General features: G+C 38.3%; 1 protein-coding gene and 1 long non-coding RNA gene across 3 annotated transcripts in view; one reads left to right on the forward strand and one right to left on the reverse strand.

The window, feature by feature from the left end:
- The window catches only part of CTNNAL1 (catenin alpha like 1), a 72,805-nt gene that overhangs the window by 38,318 nt on the left and 14,944 nt on the right, over window positions 1–19,543 (forward strand). Inside the window, exons 9-12 of one of the 2 annotated variants that reach the window (XM_005581116.4) lie at window positions 2,029–2,187; window positions 4,327–4,419; window positions 9,208–9,358; window positions 18,838–18,875. In XM_005581116.4, the coding sequence (XP_005581173.3) occupies window positions 2,029–2,187; window positions 4,327–4,419; window positions 9,208–9,358; window positions 18,838–18,875 (441 nt within the window). The remainder of the gene's footprint in view (window positions 1–2,028; window positions 2,188–4,326; window positions 4,420–9,207; window positions 9,359–18,837; window positions 18,876–19,543) is intronic. The other variant, XM_065530254.1, reaches the window with a different exon arrangement.
- Window positions 14,555–17,656, reverse strand: LOC141408619 (uncharacterized). Its single transcript, XR_012424481.1, has 2 exons — window positions 15,896–17,656; window positions 14,555–15,498 (listed from the first exon to the last, which is right to left on the reverse strand). It is a non-coding gene; the product is annotated as an uncharacterized lncRNA (long non-coding RNA).

The raw sequence follows: 19,543 nt of genomic DNA on the forward strand, positions 1-19,543 counted from the left end.
GACAATGAAATTAGAATTTTAAAAACATTTTCTTATTTTTGAGATAGGGTCTCACTTTCTTGCCCAGACAATGGTGCGAACATGGCTCACTGCAGCCTTGACCTTCTGGTCTCAAGTGATCCTCCTGCCTCATCCTCCCATGTAGCTGGGCCACAGGTGCATGCCACCATGTCTGGCTAATTTTTTGTAGAGACTGAGTCTCACTATTATAAACTCAGGCTGGTCTTGAACTCCTGGGCTCAAGCAGTGTTTCCACCTTGGCCTCCCAAAGTGCTGGGATTACAGGTGTAAGCCATCATGCCTGGCTGAAATTGGTTTTTGGATGTTTCTTATATAAATTATATACATGGTGATCTGTTTCACATCTTACTTGGTGCTGATATGTCTATTGAAATCATTTAAACATCCTGTTAAACATAGAAAGACATGGGTTTCTATGCTTTATAATAAAGCCTGCTGCCCTTGACACAAGGAAAAAACAAAATAAAACAAAAAGGAAAGAAAAAACCCTACCCATTTTATTCCAGACTATTCAGTTTTAACTAAAGTATTGTTAAAATCCTGACTATCAGTAGAACATGGTCTACTGGTGATAGACTGAGTGGCTTTCCATAGGCTTCATTTTCGTTACCTCTTATATGGGTATATCCATGTCAACCTCATAGAATTCTTGTAAGGATTAAGGGAGATAATGTATATAAGGCTGCTGTCAGGACGTGGCATAGAGCAGGAACTTTGCGTTCGTCCTGCCTCCCTCTCTTACACGTGAGAAGAGTTACGTGACCTTGGCAAGATACAGTCTCTGTGGAGCTGTTTCATAGTCTGTAAAATAAATGACTGGCATTAGATATTCTCTAAGGTCCTGCTGGCAAAGCAAAATCTTTTTAAGTTCTTATGTGGCATTTAGTTTCCTAAGGAAAGTGAATTTTAGTTTCTTTGTTCTAACTGTAATTATTCTCACTTAGTTGCATGAATGTAGAGACTATCCTGTTGTTAATTTTGGAGACAATCCTCTAATTTGAATTGACATTGGATTACTTCCAGGAAAAAAGAAGTCACTTCATTCAAATAGATTTAATTCAAAGTCAGATTTTTCTGAGAACAATGTTATTAAAAATGATCTATTTTTGGACAACCCCAAAATAACCTGTCATGTCATTAAAAAAAAAAAAGGGCAAGATAAGAAGAAAAGATTTTGGAGTAATAGTGTCCAAAGATATCCAGTCAGTGTGAGCCATGCATTCCACCCAAAGTCAATAAAACCACGGGGTTTGTGTCACCCTTTAATCTGTTGTTTTTCCTGGGACCCAGTTTGTTCGTAGAGGTAGAGAGTAAAGATCTGGATCGCAACTATAGACAGATTCTGACCTCCCTGAGAGCAGGGGTTGTGTCCTACTTGTCATGTATGCCCAGCCTCTAGTACAGTGCTACAGTGCTTGCCATGATATAGGTTTTTAATAAATTTTGTTAAATACCTAATTGACTGAATCTCACATTGGTACTTTTTCAGAAGTATGCTAAAGAACTTATTAATGATCACAAAATGCCAATTTTCTTAGTACTCTAAATATTGCACTCTTAATACTCTTAATACTCTTAATGCTGTTTCATTCCTCACCAACTTTAAGACTAGCAGAAGCATTTTTCACCTAAGGGAGAAACTACATGGGAAAGAACTGGTTGATAACAGAATGGAAAAGAGACAAGATTACTCAGCGAATAACCAGTTCATCTTTTAGAAACAGCATTAGCACTAGCACCAGGGGGTTAAAGGATGAATTAGATATCACTCCTGCCCTTGAGAGAAACTGTAAGCTCACCAGTGCTACACAACTCCTACTGTTACACAGGGAACTTTACACCCTCCCCTCAGTGGAACCCATGGAACTGCTTTGCGGCTTCTCTTTATCAATAGTTTTAAAGTGCTGATGTGGTGCTTGGTCACAAAATGTTATTGTTTGTTTTCTTTCCTTCATCACCCTTCTCCTTCTCCAACCCCCACTCCCCCACCCACACACACATCTGCAGCTTCATAGTACAGCGACACAGCTGGCAGCAGATCTATTAAAATACCATGCTGATCATGTGGTTCTAAAAGCATTAAAACTTACTGGAGTAGAAGGAAATTTAGAAGCTTTGGCTGAATATGCCTGTAAACTCTCTGAACAGAAAGAGCAGCTTGTTGAGGTGAGTAAACAAGGTGCTAAAGAAATTGTAGTTTAATAATGGCTTTATTAAAGCCATTATTCCATTCCCATTATGTGGGAATGTTAACACAAATACACTTTTGGGTCAATTTATCTCAGCATTTTCTCTCTCCTTTGGAATCTTGAAAGCATAGCATGTATCTGTTCTGTTCCTGCAACGGTCTGGTCTCTAAAACAAAACCAAAAAAGTGCTAAGACCCACAAAAGAACTTCTTAATCTTCTTTTCCTTATCCTCTCAGAGAAGTTAGACCTTGGAGTAGAGCCATGGAGGTATGTTGTATGACCTTGTTTCTGTTTGAATCCGTCAGGGTCTCAGCAGGGAGGAAATGGCACACTCAAATTAGGATAATTTGAAGAGAGTTTAATAAAGAAGCTATTTACAATTGCATAGACAGGGCATGGGGGAAACATACATGAGAGAGCAGTAATTGGGGCGAGTGGTAGCAAGGCTGGTACCACCCCAGGCCCACATTAACAGGGGAATGTGGAATGTGGAAGCCTTTCAGAGAACTGCCTTGAGAGCTTTGTGATTTTAGGACTAGGCCCAGAGACAGCCCAAGGCGACCCTCCTGGGAGGAGCATGGGAGTCGAGGAGCGTGGGAGTCAAAGCCCATTCTCTCCTTGGTTCTGTTCATCTGTGGATGGGGCTTCCCACTGGATATCCCATTAGGATAATCCCAATTATCCACACATAAGTGTAGACAATATAGGTCAGTCTCCCAGGGCAAATGGCAGATGTGAGAAGGGAGGAGAGCAGTTAAGGAGGGGCAACGAGAAGACATCTGACACACAATTCCAAATCTTAGTTATGAGTTACTGATGCTTCACCTGACACTTGTGTTATAATTCCAGTTAGGCTTATTAATTGATATTCTGAGCCTTCTGCCTATTGAAAATGTCAGATATCTACTAGAAAAAAAAACCCAACTGTATTAGTCTATTCTCACTCTGCTGATAAAGACATACTCAAGACTGGATAATTTATAAAAAAAAAAAGGGGGGGGGGGCTTTTAATGAACTCACAGTTCCACATGGCAGAGGAGGCCTCATAATCAAAGCAGAAGGCAAAGGAGGAGCAAAGGCACATCTTCCATGGCAGCAGGCAAGAGAGTATGTACAGGGGAATTCCCGTTTATAAAACCATCAGATCCTGTGAGACTTATTCACTATCACTAGAACAATATGGAGGAAACTGCCCCCGTGATTCAGTTACTTCCACCTGGTCCCGCCCTTGACATGCGGGGATTATTACCAATTCAAGGTGAGATTTGGGTGGGGACACAGCCAAACCATATCACCAACCAAACAAAAAACTGAACCCATGTATAGCTTATATGTATGAGGTAATTGCTAGCCAACATGTATATAAACGCACAGATATGAACCATTTGGCGATCTTCACATAATCTAACATACCCTGCTCACCAAATCTCAAAGACTAATGGTTAAAAGGAACCTTTAGACGAATTGAACTGCCTTCCTCTCCTTTACTTGTTTACATGGAAGCCTAAAAACTTCTGGGGGAACATTCTTAAAATGACTATAGATATAGCTTCTTCATTTAATAAATTTGATGCTGCTGTGTTTATAAACCAAATATTATAACTATAGGGAAACTGCTTATTTTAGGAATCCGGCAGCAAATCTTTTTAACATTGAAAAAAAAAATGTTCTCTGATTTTCTGTTTTAAGCATCAAGATTTTCAGTAATTTCCTCTGATATAGGGTCTCTCCTTATTATACCAGTCTGCCTAATCCAATGTTAGCTCCATTGGAAGATGGTGTTGATAGAACATGTAGCTTGTAGCAACTCTGACATAGTTTAGCTATGAGACCTTGAGCAAGTTACTTCTCTGAGCCAAATTTCTTTATATATAAAATATGTGGAAGGACACTACTAGGTCCTTCCAAAGGTTCCTTATGTTTCTAATATTCTGTAACCAGAATATTAAATGTTTAAGTTTAATTAACATTTCTTAATAAACAGAAATGTTTAAGTTTATTTTAATAGGTTTTAAGAAATTTTATTTGTAAAATTTTCTTTTTAATTATAAAATGATACTATGTATTGTGGAGGATGAGGATGTGAAAGTTAACTGTAGACATGTTTTCTTGTAGACCTGTCGATTGTTACGACACATATCTGGGACAGAACCTATGGAAATAACCTGTATACATGCAGAGGAGACATTTCAGGTGACTGGCCAACAGGTATGATTATAGCAGATTGCTCCTTCTGTATTGTGTCCTATCTGAGCGTTGTAACAAATTGTGTGGATGGAAGCTATAAATGGTTCTTCGTAACTAAAGTCCAAATCTATGTAGAGAAAGAAAGATAATGGAATTTCTGTCGGTAGTGTGCCAGAACATGGCTAACCTTCCATTGGAGCTGGTCATCTGCCATATTGGAGACTGGTTCATTTAACTAATACTCTAGTTTATATCTATTTTAAAGGAAGCTGTTTACAATGTACTTATTATAACATGTTTGGAGATTAAGTTATCATGACATAAGAAGCCATATGTTATGTAATATTCACATTTCAACCTAATATTCAAATACGTTTCATGGTAATAATTAGGACATGCGACTAAGACACAAACAAAACAATGTTATGATATTACTTATAAGATTCAATTGGGACCAGGCATGGTGGCTAACACCTGTAACCCAGCACTTTGCGAGGCTGATGTAGGAGGATCACTTGAGTACAGGAGTTTGAGACTACCCTGTGTCACACAGCAAGACCCTGTCTCTGCAAAAAATAAAAATTACGCATGTGCAGTGGTGCATACCTGTAGTCCTAGCTACTCAGGAGGCTGAGGCAGGGGGATAGCTTGAGTCCAGGAGTTTGAAGCTGTAGTGAGCTATGATTGTGTCACTGTACACCAGGCTGGGTGACAGAGCAAGTGTCCATATCTGGGGGAAAAAAAAAGATCCAATCAGAAGCAAAATAACTATCTTAAATTAGGCAAATAGTACATTATAGTGTTAAAATAATAATTATGATAACCAGAATTAGCAACCACTGAAAGAATGTTCTGTTCAATGTTAAATGAAAAAAGTAGGGTACAGATTTGTATGTATACAAATTATTTCCATAATTTCATATGTGTAGAAATGTATATACATATGAAAATACCTATATGACAATATCCTTGTGTAGCTAGGGGTTTTTTTCTGGATTTTCTATAGTAGAGGTAACATTTGTCCCTATAATCTTCAAAAGCTTTTTTAAAACTGATCATCTTATTTAATACTGTTCCTGTCAAATTAATCTAAGGAAAGTGTTTAAAGACAGAGCTTCCTCCTTTTTTTTTTTTTTTTTTTTTTGAGACGGAGTCTCGCTTTGTCGCCCAGGCTGGAGTGCAGTGGCGTGATTTCGGCTCACTGCAGCCTCTGCCTCCCAGGTTCAAGCGATTCTCCAGCCTCAGCCTCCTAAGTAGCTGGTATTACAGGCATTTGCCACCACACCTGGCTAATTTTTTTATTTTTAGTAGAGACAGGGTTTCACTGTGTTGGTCAGGTTGGTCTCAAACCCCTGACCTTGTGATCCCCCCACCTCAGCCTCCCAAAGTGCTGGGATTACAGGTGTGAGCCACCTTGCCCAGCTGTTTCCTTCTTTTTTAGAGTCTAAGCTGTAAAATAAAGTTTTGCAGTTGTTCTTTTATTTATATTTTAATTTATACTTTATTTATATCCGTTTATTTACTGTCAGCCAAAAGGATTCCTCCTAACTTGCAGTATTGGGCAGTAGAGGTTGAGTCCCTGGATCTTTGATTTATAGCTGAGAACAGTGCAAGTGACCTAGACTCAATGATGGCATGTGCCCTCTAGGAGAATCATGTTGGATGTTGGAGGGATGATCTCATGCTCTCCTGTAGAGAACAGTGTCAAAGGCTTATCATGAAAGCAGGAATTATATGAATGAACCTCCACAATGATTATCTGCTGAACACTTTATTACAACCAGGAGACATGTTTGCTGGGAGAAACTGTGTCTTCAATATTGGTATGCGAGTCACTCTTCTTGCCTTGGCTGTGAATGTATTCCAATAGAACTGGAGGGCTTGACTCTCCTGCCATATGCAATCAGTTGTTGCTCCTATCCTGAGGCCCTGCTTGCCATCTGGTTGCAATTTTTGGTTTATTGTTTCTATTGCAGCAGAGATATTAGGAATAGTCATATTTTCTTCCCCAGGATAGTGGCAGAGCATGTTGTTAATAACGTGTATAACTTGAGAAGCTTTTTCTGTTCCCAAAGCCTCAGCTTCCACTCCTAGTCTTTGCCATCTGCCTCACAAAAGGATAATTTAAGGACATTGAGCATGCCTCTGGGATAATTTATTTCTGGATATCTCTGCTTTGGCAATGTTATTTTTATACTTCCTTTAAAATGTTAGACATACTGAGGGAACAACTGAACAGTTTGTACACTAGTTGAGAGGAGAGCAATGCCGAAATCTAGCCTGTAGTCCATGGCAAGTTATGTGCCTGCTTTCCCTGAAGGGGGGAACCTTGTTCTTATAACACTGCCATCTGTCTGGCAAGTGCTGTGCCTTTGACACTATGCCCACCCCAGAGGGAGGAGCACCTAGTTGTAATTCATTCAAAGGAACCAACTATTAATATATTAGCTAACATGGCCCTGATCATATTAATCTTCTATAAGTTCTCCAATGACTTTCTCACTCAGAAGAAAATTTTACCATCTATGCTTATCCATTACATGGCCACTGGCCACCTTCCTTTTGCTCATGTCAGTCTGTTCCTCTGGCTTACTTGCTATTCCTCGAACACTCCAGAAATGTTTCTGCCTCATCCCAAATGACTGCTCTTCGATTTCCCTGTAGCTCCCTTACCTTTTCAGTGACCCTCTAACTTAAAATACTGTGACCACCTAAAGCCCTCCATCATTCTCACCCTTTATTTTGATACATATTTTTTATTCCCTTCTAAAATATTTTATAATTTATTTTAATTGTGTCTCTCCCCACTGCTTGTTATAAGGTGAGTCCCATGAAGCCAGGGACATTTATCTGTTTCATTCACAGCTGTTTCCCCAGCACCTGGAATGTGGACACAGTGCCTACCAGTATGTAGTAGGTGAATGAATAGTCGTGTTAGTTGTATACATATGTGTGTGTGAATAATCTTATATAATAAACTCCATGGAACAGCAACATCACTTGTTAGTAATGGGCATCTCTATCACATTGTCCTGTTAATTTCCCTCATAGCACTTATCATAATTTATAATATTTTAATTGTGTGCTTGTTTATTGTTCCAAATCCCCACTAGAGTATAAGCTTCATAATAGAGGGCTTTTATCTTCTTTTTTATCACCTTATCCCCAGCACCTAGTATTATTTTTACACATAGTGGATTCTCTAAAATACTACTTACTGGATGAGTGTTTGATATAATACCCCCGGTCTGTGAAACAAGAAGGTAGAAAGAATCAAGGACTGTTGTCATAAATAGAAGGTGAAGTGGTAGAAGGATCTGCTGTGAATATATCAAGACTGAACTCTGAATTCCTAGCTCCTGGATCTTTGTGTGTGTGTGTGTTTTATTTAATGGGCCATCAGGAGATTTCAGTAGGTTGGTCTGGTCGATGGCTTCTATTTTGAGGTAGAAGCTAAAGTTTAATTTCTATTGAATGTCAGGTCAGGAGGTGTGTAAAGACTCAACCCAGCCATCTATTTTCTGCCTACATTACAATTAGCATCCATCAAGTCCTTTGTGTTAGAGAGTGATTATTATATGAAAGATAAAATGTTAATTGATTCATTAATTCATTCATGTAGTAGCTAACACTAAATAAAACCCCAAATGCCAAAATCTCAGGCTTAATATAATAGCAGTTTATTTCTCACTTGTATTAAGTCCTGATTAATGGTATGTCTTTTTCCCTCTTGGCAATCTGGTCTCCTTTCATTTTGTGCCTCGTTAGCCCTTAGGACCTCAGAGTCCCTACTGGATCCTGTGCACTGAACCATCAGATGTGGAAGGGAGAGAGCACTGAGGGGCATGAGGGAGGTTTGGATCAGTTATGATGGAAGTGGTGACCCACATTCAAGTGAGGATGGAACTCAGTCTCTTGGCCTTACGTCTCCACTAGGGAGGCTGGGAAATGTAATCTTCCTGTGTATCCAGAGGGAAGACAAACAGATTTTGATGAAAACATAGCAGTCTCTGCAACAATTCATTTATTTATTCAACACATTTATTCAGCCCATGTGGTGGTACGTAAAAGTACCAGGATGATTTCTGCCCTCTTTACAAGTGTTTTGTGAGAGGCAGTGTGATGTGATGGAAAGAGCCTGAACTTGAATCAGGTAGATCTGTGTTTAGATATCAACTCTGTATATACTTGTAATAGGATCTGGCACAAGTTACTGGGTATCTCTGAGCTTCAACTTTTCCAGCTGAAAGATGGGAACAATGCTTATTTGGGAAAAGTAGTATTTTATTTGTATATTTTCGGTGATTTTAATGTATTAATATATCTCAAACACAAACACAGTATCTCAAGCATGTATCTACCAACTACTTATGGGTGTATATATATGTTACTTATTATTATCACTACCTTTCCTGCTACTACCACTGCTGCTACCACCACCACTATTACTGCTACCTTTGCTACTCTGTATACAATACACTTTTTATGGTCTGAGTATAACTCTTTGAATTATTCTATGGGAACAACTTTGTTCAAACAGTTTTACTTGAATGAAGAGAATTGCTCCCTGAATGCAGGTTTGTATATAATAATGCATACTATTTATCTGCAGGTCAGATTATAAGATACAGCAAATTTTGTCCTACTGTGTGTCTTCATATTGCCCAACATGGAGCTTGTGTATGGAAATTACTTCATAGTTGTTTATTGAGTTGAATTGAACAGCAGATTTACTTACCTTTGGTCTCCAAAGTTATTCTGAGGGCTAAGATTTTGAAATTCACACAGGTGTGTATTGTGTTTCTTTAGATAATTTCTGCTGCTGAAACATTGACATTGCATCCATCTAGTAAAATTGCTAAAGAAAACCTAGATGTGTTTTGTGAAGCTTGGGAATCCCAAATTAGTGACATGTCAACACTGCTAAGAGAAATCAGTGATGTGTTTGAAGGAAGACGAGGTGAGAAACTATCCACATAACGAAATGTGTTATTATTTTAATGTAACTCTTGTTAGTTTTTTAATGCCAAACCTCAACTGCAAATGAATTCTTGTTGTAACCCTGCTGGGTTATTTTTGTAGTAAAATATTGTTCACAAAAAAATTACAAAAATATTATTTTATCCTCCTTTATTTTAGTAGCCAAGCAGTAAAGTTTGTTGTACAACAGTGTAGTAGGGCAGGTGTGGTGGCTCATGCTTGTAATCCCAGTGCTTTGGGAGGCCGAGGCAAGTGGATCATTTTGAAGTCAGGAGTTCGAGACCAGCCTGGCCAACATGGTGAAACCCTGTCTCTACTAAAAATACAAAAATAAGCCGAATGTGTTGATGTGTGCCTGTAATCCCAGCTACTACAGCTGAGACATGAGAATCACTTGAACCCGGGAGGCGGAAGTTGCAGTGAGCTGAGATGGTGCCACTGTACTCCAGCCTGGGCGACAGAGCAAGACTCTGTCTCAAAAACAAGACAAAACAAAACAAAAACAGCATAGTAGATCTCTGAATTAATATTAACATTCTAGTTTTCCTGTTGAAATTGTCATTTACTTCTTCTAAATTGTTGTTTAGTTATAATACAACAGCTCTTTTATAATGCAGTAATTCTCTGTTTTAATTCTAATAACTTAATAATGAAATGAATGTAGTTATTTGATTTTTGAATTGCTTTCCTTCCACTTGGATGGAATCTCTTTCCTTGATGACTACATAATCTTGGAATATTGCCTGTGGTGGGTAAGTTCATTGGTATTTCTACAACATGTAGAATAGCGCCATACAATGTATAGGAAGGCATCATTTTTATTCTTTATTTTAATATTGAGTGGAAGTTTTGTTTATTTCCCATTGTACTGTGTGTCCTGTTATTTATGTTTACATGTTTATATTTTTTCTCTTCAAATGGCTTCTGTAGTGTCAAAGCTTGCTTATTTTTTTAAATAAAATGTCATTTAAAGTTATTATATCAAATTACATATTTTTTACTGAGTATGCCCATTTAAACATTTCATATTTTAAAAATACTCATTTAGGATAAATGTTAATTTGCTTAAAAATCAGGGCATAATAGAATTATAGCTGTAACATTGGAAAGTATGATAAATGTTTACCATGCTTCCATATTTAAAAATTTCTGTGATAGTCGAATGGCATATGATTTTGATGCTTTGTAACATATTTATAGTTACATAGATTTTTATATGAGCCAAATTTCAGATATTAAAAGGTAAATGATATAATTGATCCACCTTTAAAAGGAAGAGTGGTCACTTAGCCTTAGGGACTGTTGGGAAATGAAGAGAAGTGGCTTGCTGTGGTGATAAGATACCTGGTGTGGGTTATCCTGGAGTATCTGTAAGGCCCAGCTCTTTCTCAAACTGGTGTTAGGCTGTTCCCTGCTCCCAGCCCAAGTGTCCTTGGCTCAATAATGAAAGTCTTAGATTGAGTGATCTCAGTGACCTGTCAGCTCTAAAAGTCTTTTGTGAGCACTACCTGAAGTTAGTGTACTTTCAACTTCTGGGCATAGAATATACCCTGCACTGTGTCTTTATCCTGCCTGGCTCTCTTTAAAGGCCAGAGGAATATTGTCTTCTGGCTTTATCAGTTGTCATCAGCTCATGAAAATAGGGAGGCTGGAGGAGTGCCACAGGATGGCTATTTTTCTGGCATGTGATTAACTCTGCGTACTTGTAAACGTGTTCCACATGCACTGTGAGAAGCTTTACTAATAGCTGCAGCCATTCTGAAAAGAATATGGCGTCAAGCCTGGCCAGCTGCTTCTCCTCTTTACCAGAATGCCATTAAGCGTAGTACAGGTTTCTCCTATACTGTTTTCAGTGCTGAATAGGTTTTTGTTTTCATTCATGTAAACATGGGCTATGGCTGACTTTTCATTACTTGTACTTCTTCCGTGTCCCTAGGCCAGTGAGTTCATCATCATCTGAAACGGACATGGTTCTAGTCTTCTTGACCAAGGGCCTGAGCCCCCTTCCTCTTTGTGTTTAAGATCCTCACAGTTTCTCAACCAGGCTGTTAGACCAACATTTTGGTCTATCTTTTATCTTTTATTTCCTTAAGAAGAGGAGTTATAACAGCCTTTTCCCCCCTCTCAAGAAAGATAGCAGTCATTTAACAGTTATTCTCTGCCTTAATCCCAGGCGATGTTCTGAGTAGCAACTACAGTAGCAATTAAAAGTTGATAAGCTTGGCAAGGGGGTTTTCTTTCTATAAATACGAGTAATTTTTTTCCCTTAAAACAGAAAACAAACCCAAGTTGCATTTTCCATCAAGAGGTCTCTTCCTTCCTCTGAGATCTGAGTGCTAATCTCATGTTAGGGATAGAATTGGGTAGAAGTTGAAATCCAGGTTCTGAAGTGGACAGCCTAGGTTCCAATCCTGCCTCTGCTATTTCCTAACTTAATCTCTCTGTGCTTCAAGTTTTACATCTGCAAAATGAGGATAATGATGACAAAACTACCTAATATGGTAAGTGTGAAGATTAAATAAAATAAGTTAATTCACAGTAAATTCTCAATAAATGTTACCTCTATCAGCCTCAGCATCATGACCACTGTTGCCTTGCAGTAAAACTAAATAGTTTATGAGAAAACATTAGGTCCGATTTCTCTTCCTTAACCTCAGTCTCTCCAACTTTCTGGCATCCCTCTCTCCCTATGTCCTTTCTCCTACTCTACTCTAGGGAGGACTAGCCTGTCTGGCCCCACCATAGAAAAATCTCTAGATCTGCAGAAGCAAAGGTAAACTCCTCGCTGCTTTGTACAAATGAAGTTCATCCCTTCTCCAATGGTGAATTGACACCCTCTGAAAGATTCCTCTCACCGGACATCTAATGCAACATTAATTCAGTGTCCTCCTTTTCTGTCTCCGAGATTTGCCTTTCTTCTACCAAAGTTAGGCTCTTCAAAAAAAAAAAAAAAAAAAATAGCTAGGGAAGTTTAAGGAAAAGTAAAAGCCACAGGCTACTAAGGTCTGTGTGGGTAACATTGTAAACATGATCCTTCAGGGGTCTATGACTATTACAACCATAAAAATAACAGTAGCTGCCATCTATTGAGAATTTACTGGGTTCCAGGTACTTTCATAAGTACTGGATGTCCATTTTCTCATTTAATCCTCTCAGTAACCTGGAGACAGGTATTATTTCCACATATTACGTATGATGAAACTGAGGCTCAAAGTATCCCACAGTGAGTAAACTACAGGAGCTGGGACCCTTACTGAGGTTTGAATGATGCCAAAGATGAAATTTTATTAACTACCCATACTCCATTACTCAAGCAGTTAAACTCCACTCCAATCCTAAAGTTTTCTAACGAGAATGAACCAATTCTGTGAAAAATGCTCAGACTGCAGCTCTGAGTTCTGCTTTTTTCCCTCCCAAAGCTATTCCAGAAATGACTGAGAGATCCCAGGAAGTACAGAGCAAGGAACAAGTAATGACTGGATTCTTGTTTTGGTTGGCCCGCTTATTGGCTGAGGCCGGCTAAATTACAGAAGAGATAAAACTATCTGTTAGTAATGGAATCCCGGGCACATTACCTGCCCTTTTGAGTTTGTTTCTTTATTTCAATGGACATAAATGAAATAATGTGTCATAGTGCTTGCACATCCTATACCTGTTTTCAGACTACATGAGCACTGTAGTTTCTTTTACTTTCAAGCTGGATATTATATAAATAATCTCTTCTTTAGGTTCAGTTAACTTATGTTCAAAAAATCAGCATTACCCAAACTTCCTAAGGATGGAACAGAAATTCCTTCTTATGTGGGAAACTCCTCAGCCTTTAGTCAATGGGACACCTATTGTTTCACTGGGAACGTGCCTCTCTGTTCAGAAAGGGTTTATGTAGGGTTCATTGAGATGGAGTTGGTTGATTGTGTGTACTGCCTTTATTTGTCCTGATTTTTATCATGAACCTCATGAGCATAGCTTTTTCCGCAAAGAAGTCCAACTCTGGGTTAACCATTACTGACTGAACTGAGTCCAGTGCCACAGTGTTGTTTTTCCTGTTATGCATGGTTGGTGTGACAAACCTGCCCATTACCTTGCACCTGCCCACTACTTTCATACAAAGGTGTATTCTTCAGGTCCTGATTTATCTTTGCTGCTGTTATAACTCCTGTTATGACTATTATTGAAAAGCCATTGCTGTATTCTAGCCACTTTAGTTCTGCTCTGCATAACTTGACTCCTGTGATTGGCAAACTACCAGACACACTTGTAAGTATCATTTAACCATCCAACTAAGTCGTAAACATCACGCTAAGCAATAAGAGGGAGGCTTTAGTGTTCACATGCTAAAAGTTAGCCTGAGAGCTAGGTCATTGTTCACCTTAACCCCAGACACTTAAATTTCACACAAGGACCTCCTGGGATTATTTCAAGAAGGTAAAAATCAATACTTGTCTTCCTGTCTTCTGCTTTCATCCCATTCTGCCTTCTCACCTCCAGAGAGGTTGTGGCCCTTGTGTTAGAAGGGACCAGACCTAAAAGACTCCACTTTTCCTTAGTGGTGAATATATGTCAGTTTAGAATTCGAGATTATTTTGAACAATAAATGTCAGAAAAAAGCCTTATTTTAGAGGTTGCAGTCTCTATCCCTCCTTTAAGGAAGCTGAATTCCCTTTGTTCTATTTGAATCATTTCAGAGTAAATATGACTACACTTCAGTTTATAGAGATGCAGCTCTAACTAAACTATGTAGGGCAGTTATGATCATGGATGGCATACTTTCATAAACCACTTTTTTTTTTTTTTAAATCAAGGATCCTGCCAAGAATCTTAATTTGGTTTTCAGTTCTACTGAAATTTTCATTTTCTCATTTTCCTGGTAGCCCTATTTCATAGCCCTGAACTTACATTATCGTTTGGCAGATTGGATGCCACTTAAAATGGGGGCACAGGAAGATAAACATGTTCGTGGGTAAAGATGAATTTATTTGGGGATGGTAGGAGCCTGCAACAAGGGGGTCATCTGTCCAGAGAAGAGATGATGGCCTACACTAGGGTGATGATAGTCAAGATGAAGATAAGGGGACTAATTTAAGAAGAATTTAAAAACTAATATTGGTAGAGTTTATCGGTCAATTGAATATGGAGGTGAGGGAGAGGGAGGAGTTGGAGGATGATAGCTGGGTTTAGAATAGAATACTTCATTCCTGCTCCTGAGTTTAGCTGATAAGCTGCCTATCCTTTAGTGGTCAGGGATTAATTTTAAGTGGGTCTGGGGACGTTAATTTTTTAATTGATCATACTATATAGAGTGCCTCCAGCACTAAAGATAGCTAATTATAAGAAATGTGAATCAGGGATAATTTAGCACATTTTCAGTGAAATAATAACTCTTTTCCATTCTTGGGGAATTAGCTTTATTTTGTAGATATACAGAAAGGCTCTACATATTGTAACTGAGAACATTTCTCAATTAGGTTTTCATAAGAAATAATTGTAGTGCTCCCTTAAGATGAGAGGGCCTTTGAACTTAATTGCGAACTTAATTTATATGAAGGTATAAACTCAGAAGATGGCACAATTGTAGTGTTGACTAAACAGGATTTAGGGAGTATTAAACATATAACACCTCGTTGAGGACAGTGCTTTGAAGACAATTCTATATATCAAATCTGTACTAAGTATATTTTCTCCAAATAGTCCTGTTTTTCCAACTATTTTTAATGTTTATAATATGATAGAGTTTGTTTATGCTACTTCTTTGATATAACAGCTAAACATAATTTAGCCAGTTTATTTTATTATTATATTTTAGAGACAGGATCTCACTTTGTCACCCAGGCTGGTGTGCAGTGGTGTGATCATAGCTCACTGCAGCCTCAAACTCCTGGGTTCAAGGGATCCTCCCACATATCTAGAACTATAGGTGCTGGCCACCATACCCGGATAATTTTTTTTTCCCCCCAGAGATGGGAGTCTCGCTGTGGTACCCAGGCTAGTCTTTTTTTTTTTTTTTTTTTTTTTTTTGATATCAAGTCTCACCCTGTCACCCAGGCTGGGGTGCTGTGGTGTGATCTCGGCTCACTGCGAGCTTTGCCTCTTGGGTTCACGCCATTCTCCTGCTTCAGCTTCCTGAGTAGCTGGGACTACAGGCGCCCACCACCACACCCGGCTAATTTATTTTTTGTATTTTTAGTAGAGACAGAGTTTCACCGTGTTAGCCAGGATGGTCTCGATCTTCTGACCTCGTAATCCACCAGCCTCGGCCTCCCAAAGTGCTGGGATTACAGGCGTGAGCCACCACACCCAGCCTACTCAGGCTGGTCTTGAACTCTTTGCCTCGAGTAACCCTCCTGCACTGGCCTCCCAAAGTGCTGGGATTATGAACATAAGCCACCATGCCTGGCTGAGCCAGTTTATTCTTTTTTTTTTTTTTTCTGCTTAGAATCAATGGCAATAATTAGATGCACATAGAAATAACATCTGTAATTAGCTGAGCGTGATGGCATGCACCTGTAGTCTCAGCTACTCGGGAGGCTGAGGCACGAGAATCGCTTGAACCCAGGAGGTGGAGATTGCAGTGAGCTGAGATTGCACCACTGCACTTCAGCCTGGGCAACAGAGTGAGACTCTGTCTCAAAAAAAAAAAAAAAAAAAAAAAAAAGTGGGAAATAATGTCTATAATTAACTGTAATTTAGATCTCTGTTAGAATTAGATTGCTTTTTCTTGTGTTATTGTCAACTTGTTTGGTTTCTGTTGGCACTGGGGGAAAGAAGAATCTTACCTGCATAGTATGTGGAGGAGGCCTATCTGAAAAAATGATCAATTTTGCAATTATCCTCAAATTCGTATAAATCATTCTGAGTCTAACTGAAGGATGGGAATAGGAAGCAAAACAAAGTATCTGTAAGAGGACCAGAGGGATTAGAACTATCAAGTGATAAATACTACTAGGTGGATGAAAATGGTAGCAAACCAGATTACATAAAAGCTTTCTTTTCACTGGATTTATTTCTCAATGCATTTATTTATACATTCTACTTTCTTTAACTCTGTGGTATCTTAGAGATATAAGAGATACTGAAACAGTTGGTTTTGTCCCAACTTGTGGGAGTGAATATGAACATTTTAGGGCCATGGGCACTATAGAGGATTACTAAGTTAGATAATACAAGATTAATTCTGTAGCTGATTACATTTAAGTAATGATGGTGCCCTTTCAAAATTCTTTTTTATTATTTATTTATTTTTAGTACTTTCCCACTTCTGTTTTTTGTTCTGTTTTTTTTTTTTTGAGACAGTCTTGCTTTGTCACCCAGGCTGAAACAAAACAAAACAAAAAACAGAAAAAAGAACAGACTACAGGCATGCACCACCACGCCGGGCTAATTTTTGTATTTTTAGTAGAGATGAGGTTTCACCATTTTGGCCAGGCTGGTCTTGAATTCCTGACTTTAGGTGATCCACTTGTCTTAGCCTCCTAAAGTGCTAAGAATGCAGGCGTGAGCCACCACGCCTGGGTTCCTACTTCCGTTTAATGTGCTCTTTATAATGTGCTAAGACCACTTTTTAAAGGATATTATGGACAGGATTCAGACTTTGAATTAAGACAAATGGTGAATTTTGAAATTCTGAGTGACCTGAAGACTATCTTCTGTTAATATTGCAACTAAATCGGGCACTTTTTTTGCATCAGAGCTTAGAGACAAGGCATGAAAGTAGCCTCTTCCTTTTTAAGTTTTTTCCCCTCACCATTCTGAGATCAGAAAGCCATTAATTAATAAAATTCCCTTACAATTTTGACATTACAAGGAAATGATTTGAATCATAAAGCTATTCTCAAGTACCATTAATTCACTCTTAGCAACAGTTCTTCTTCTAGATAGGCACTGTCCAAGAGAAATAGAATGTGAGACACATATGTAATTTGAAATTTTCTAGGCTAGGCACGGTGGCTCATGCCTGTAATCTCAGCACTTTGGCAGGCCAAGGCAGGAAGATCCACTTGAGCCCAAGGAGTTTGAGACCATCCTGGGCAACATAGTGAGACCTCATCTCTTAAAAAAATACAAATAAATTAGCTGGTGGCACATGCCTGTGGTCCCAGCTACTCAGGAAGCAGAAGGTGGGAGGATCACCTGAGTCCAGGAGGTTGAGGCTGCAGTAAGCCTGTGATCTCCACCACTACATTCCAGCCTGGGTGACAGAGCAAGACCCTGTCTCAAAAAAAAAAAAAAAGAAAAAAAAGAAAAAAAAATTCTAGTTGGCATAAGAAAAATGAAAAAGAAACGTGAAATTTGTTTTAATAATAATTTTTAACCCAAATATGCAAAATACCATTTAAATGTATAATCAATATTTTAAATTAATATATTTCACATCTTTTTTTCTCCCTTTGTACTACGTCTTCAAAATCTGTTATGTATTATACACTTACAGCACATCTCAGTACAGACTAGCCACATTTCAAGTGCTAAATAGTCACATGTGGCTAGTAGGTTCCACATTTAATAGTACAGTTCTAGATGAAATTTTAAATATTTGTGTAAGCCATTCTGAGACTAACAGGTTTGCCCATTTCATGTAATAGTCATTCTATGAGAAAAGGTGTGATTTAGTGCTCTTATATTATGTTTACTTTTATTAGTTTGGACCATATGAAATTTCAAAATGGTTGAATACCAGCAATTTCATATGGTTCAAACTAATCTATTATAGCTAAATATACTTGTTTTCCTTGAAGAAGAAATTTTTCTTCAAGAAGCAATTACTATGTAGGTCTTGAATTTTTACTCCAGATGACACAAACCAGCTTTTATAAAAAGTCTATCATTCATTGTAACCTGACTGTATTCAGGACCTGAAAGTTGTAAAGATGATAGATGGGGCAGGGATGATGTGGGCATTACCCATCTCCTTCCTTTCTTCATTATCATGCTTCATGCCATGTGTCAGTTCACAGCCAAAAAACCTCCTGTTATTTGCTTTACTTCATCTTCCTATCTTGTACAGAGGGTTTTCTTCTTCCCTGACCGAGAGAATACATTATGAGGTTAGTTGTAAATTATTTGGTCTGGTACTTGCAGCAATGGAAGAAGCGCAGATACTGGTACTGATAAAAGAGGAATCAGGTTTCATTAGAGGTAAACTGCTGTAAAAGGAGCACTCTGTGAATGAAGCTGATTGTAAGTGGCAGTAAATGTCAGTGGGACATTTGCCAGTCTCCCTTTATGTTGGGAGAGGTGGAGATTGGCCAGCATAGGTACCTTAGACATGTAGCTGTTGAGAGTCTTCATGTTCACTAGCCAAATTACAATTTTATTTCTGAATTTTATGTAATGAATAGACTAAGTTATCAAAACTAATGTACTAACATTCCTGTTTGTTTAATTAATACTTTAAAAGTTAAGTGTGAGTAATAGAAAAATATATTAATAGAAAAATTTTTAAGTTATATGTGTTATTTGTAGGAGAGAAGTATGGCTACCTTTCACTTCCAAAGCCAATGGTAAGTAGAAAAATAATGTACATTTTGGAATGTTTTTATTCAGAATTCAAATTATGCTCTTGCCTGTTGCTACTCTCTCCACCACCAATAATTGACGTGACAGAAAAAAGTTAGGATATTAATGTTGACCTCAGAGTTGTTATTCTGGGTAGCAATCTAGATGTGGCTTATACTCTGAATATTTGTTTTAAGTTTAGGGGTTTGAGAGAATAGATAACATAATTTGTGATTAATAAAAAGCCATATCCCAGTAATAGCATCATAAAAATAAATAAATAAGATATTAAAAAGCCATATCTGAGGTCAGAAGTTGTTTTGTTCTTCCCTAATTTGCAAAGTCATGTTGGAATCACTTTCAGCAAACTAAGGACTTTCATATGCTTTCTACCTAGATGAAAATATGTCATGTCATACATAAGAGAAGAGATACAGAGTGGTATATTAACCAAGTAGTGGTCACAAGATCCCTTTTGGGGGTCAAAAATATTGGAAATTGTGGGCCGGGCATGGTGTCTCATGCCTATAATCCTAGCACTTTGGGAGGCCGAGATGGGCGGATTACCTGAGGTCAGGAGTTCGAGACCAGACTGGCCAACATGGTGAAACCCCATCTCTACTGTAATTAGCCAGGCGTGGTGGCACCTGTTTGTAATCCCAGCTGCTCAGGA

This window comes from Macaca fascicularis, chromosome 15, assembly GCF_037993035.2.
Source record: "Macaca fascicularis isolate 582-1 chromosome 15, T2T-MFA8v1.1".
NCBI classification, from domain to species: Eukaryota; Metazoa; Chordata; class Mammalia; order Primates; family Cercopithecidae; genus Macaca; species Macaca fascicularis.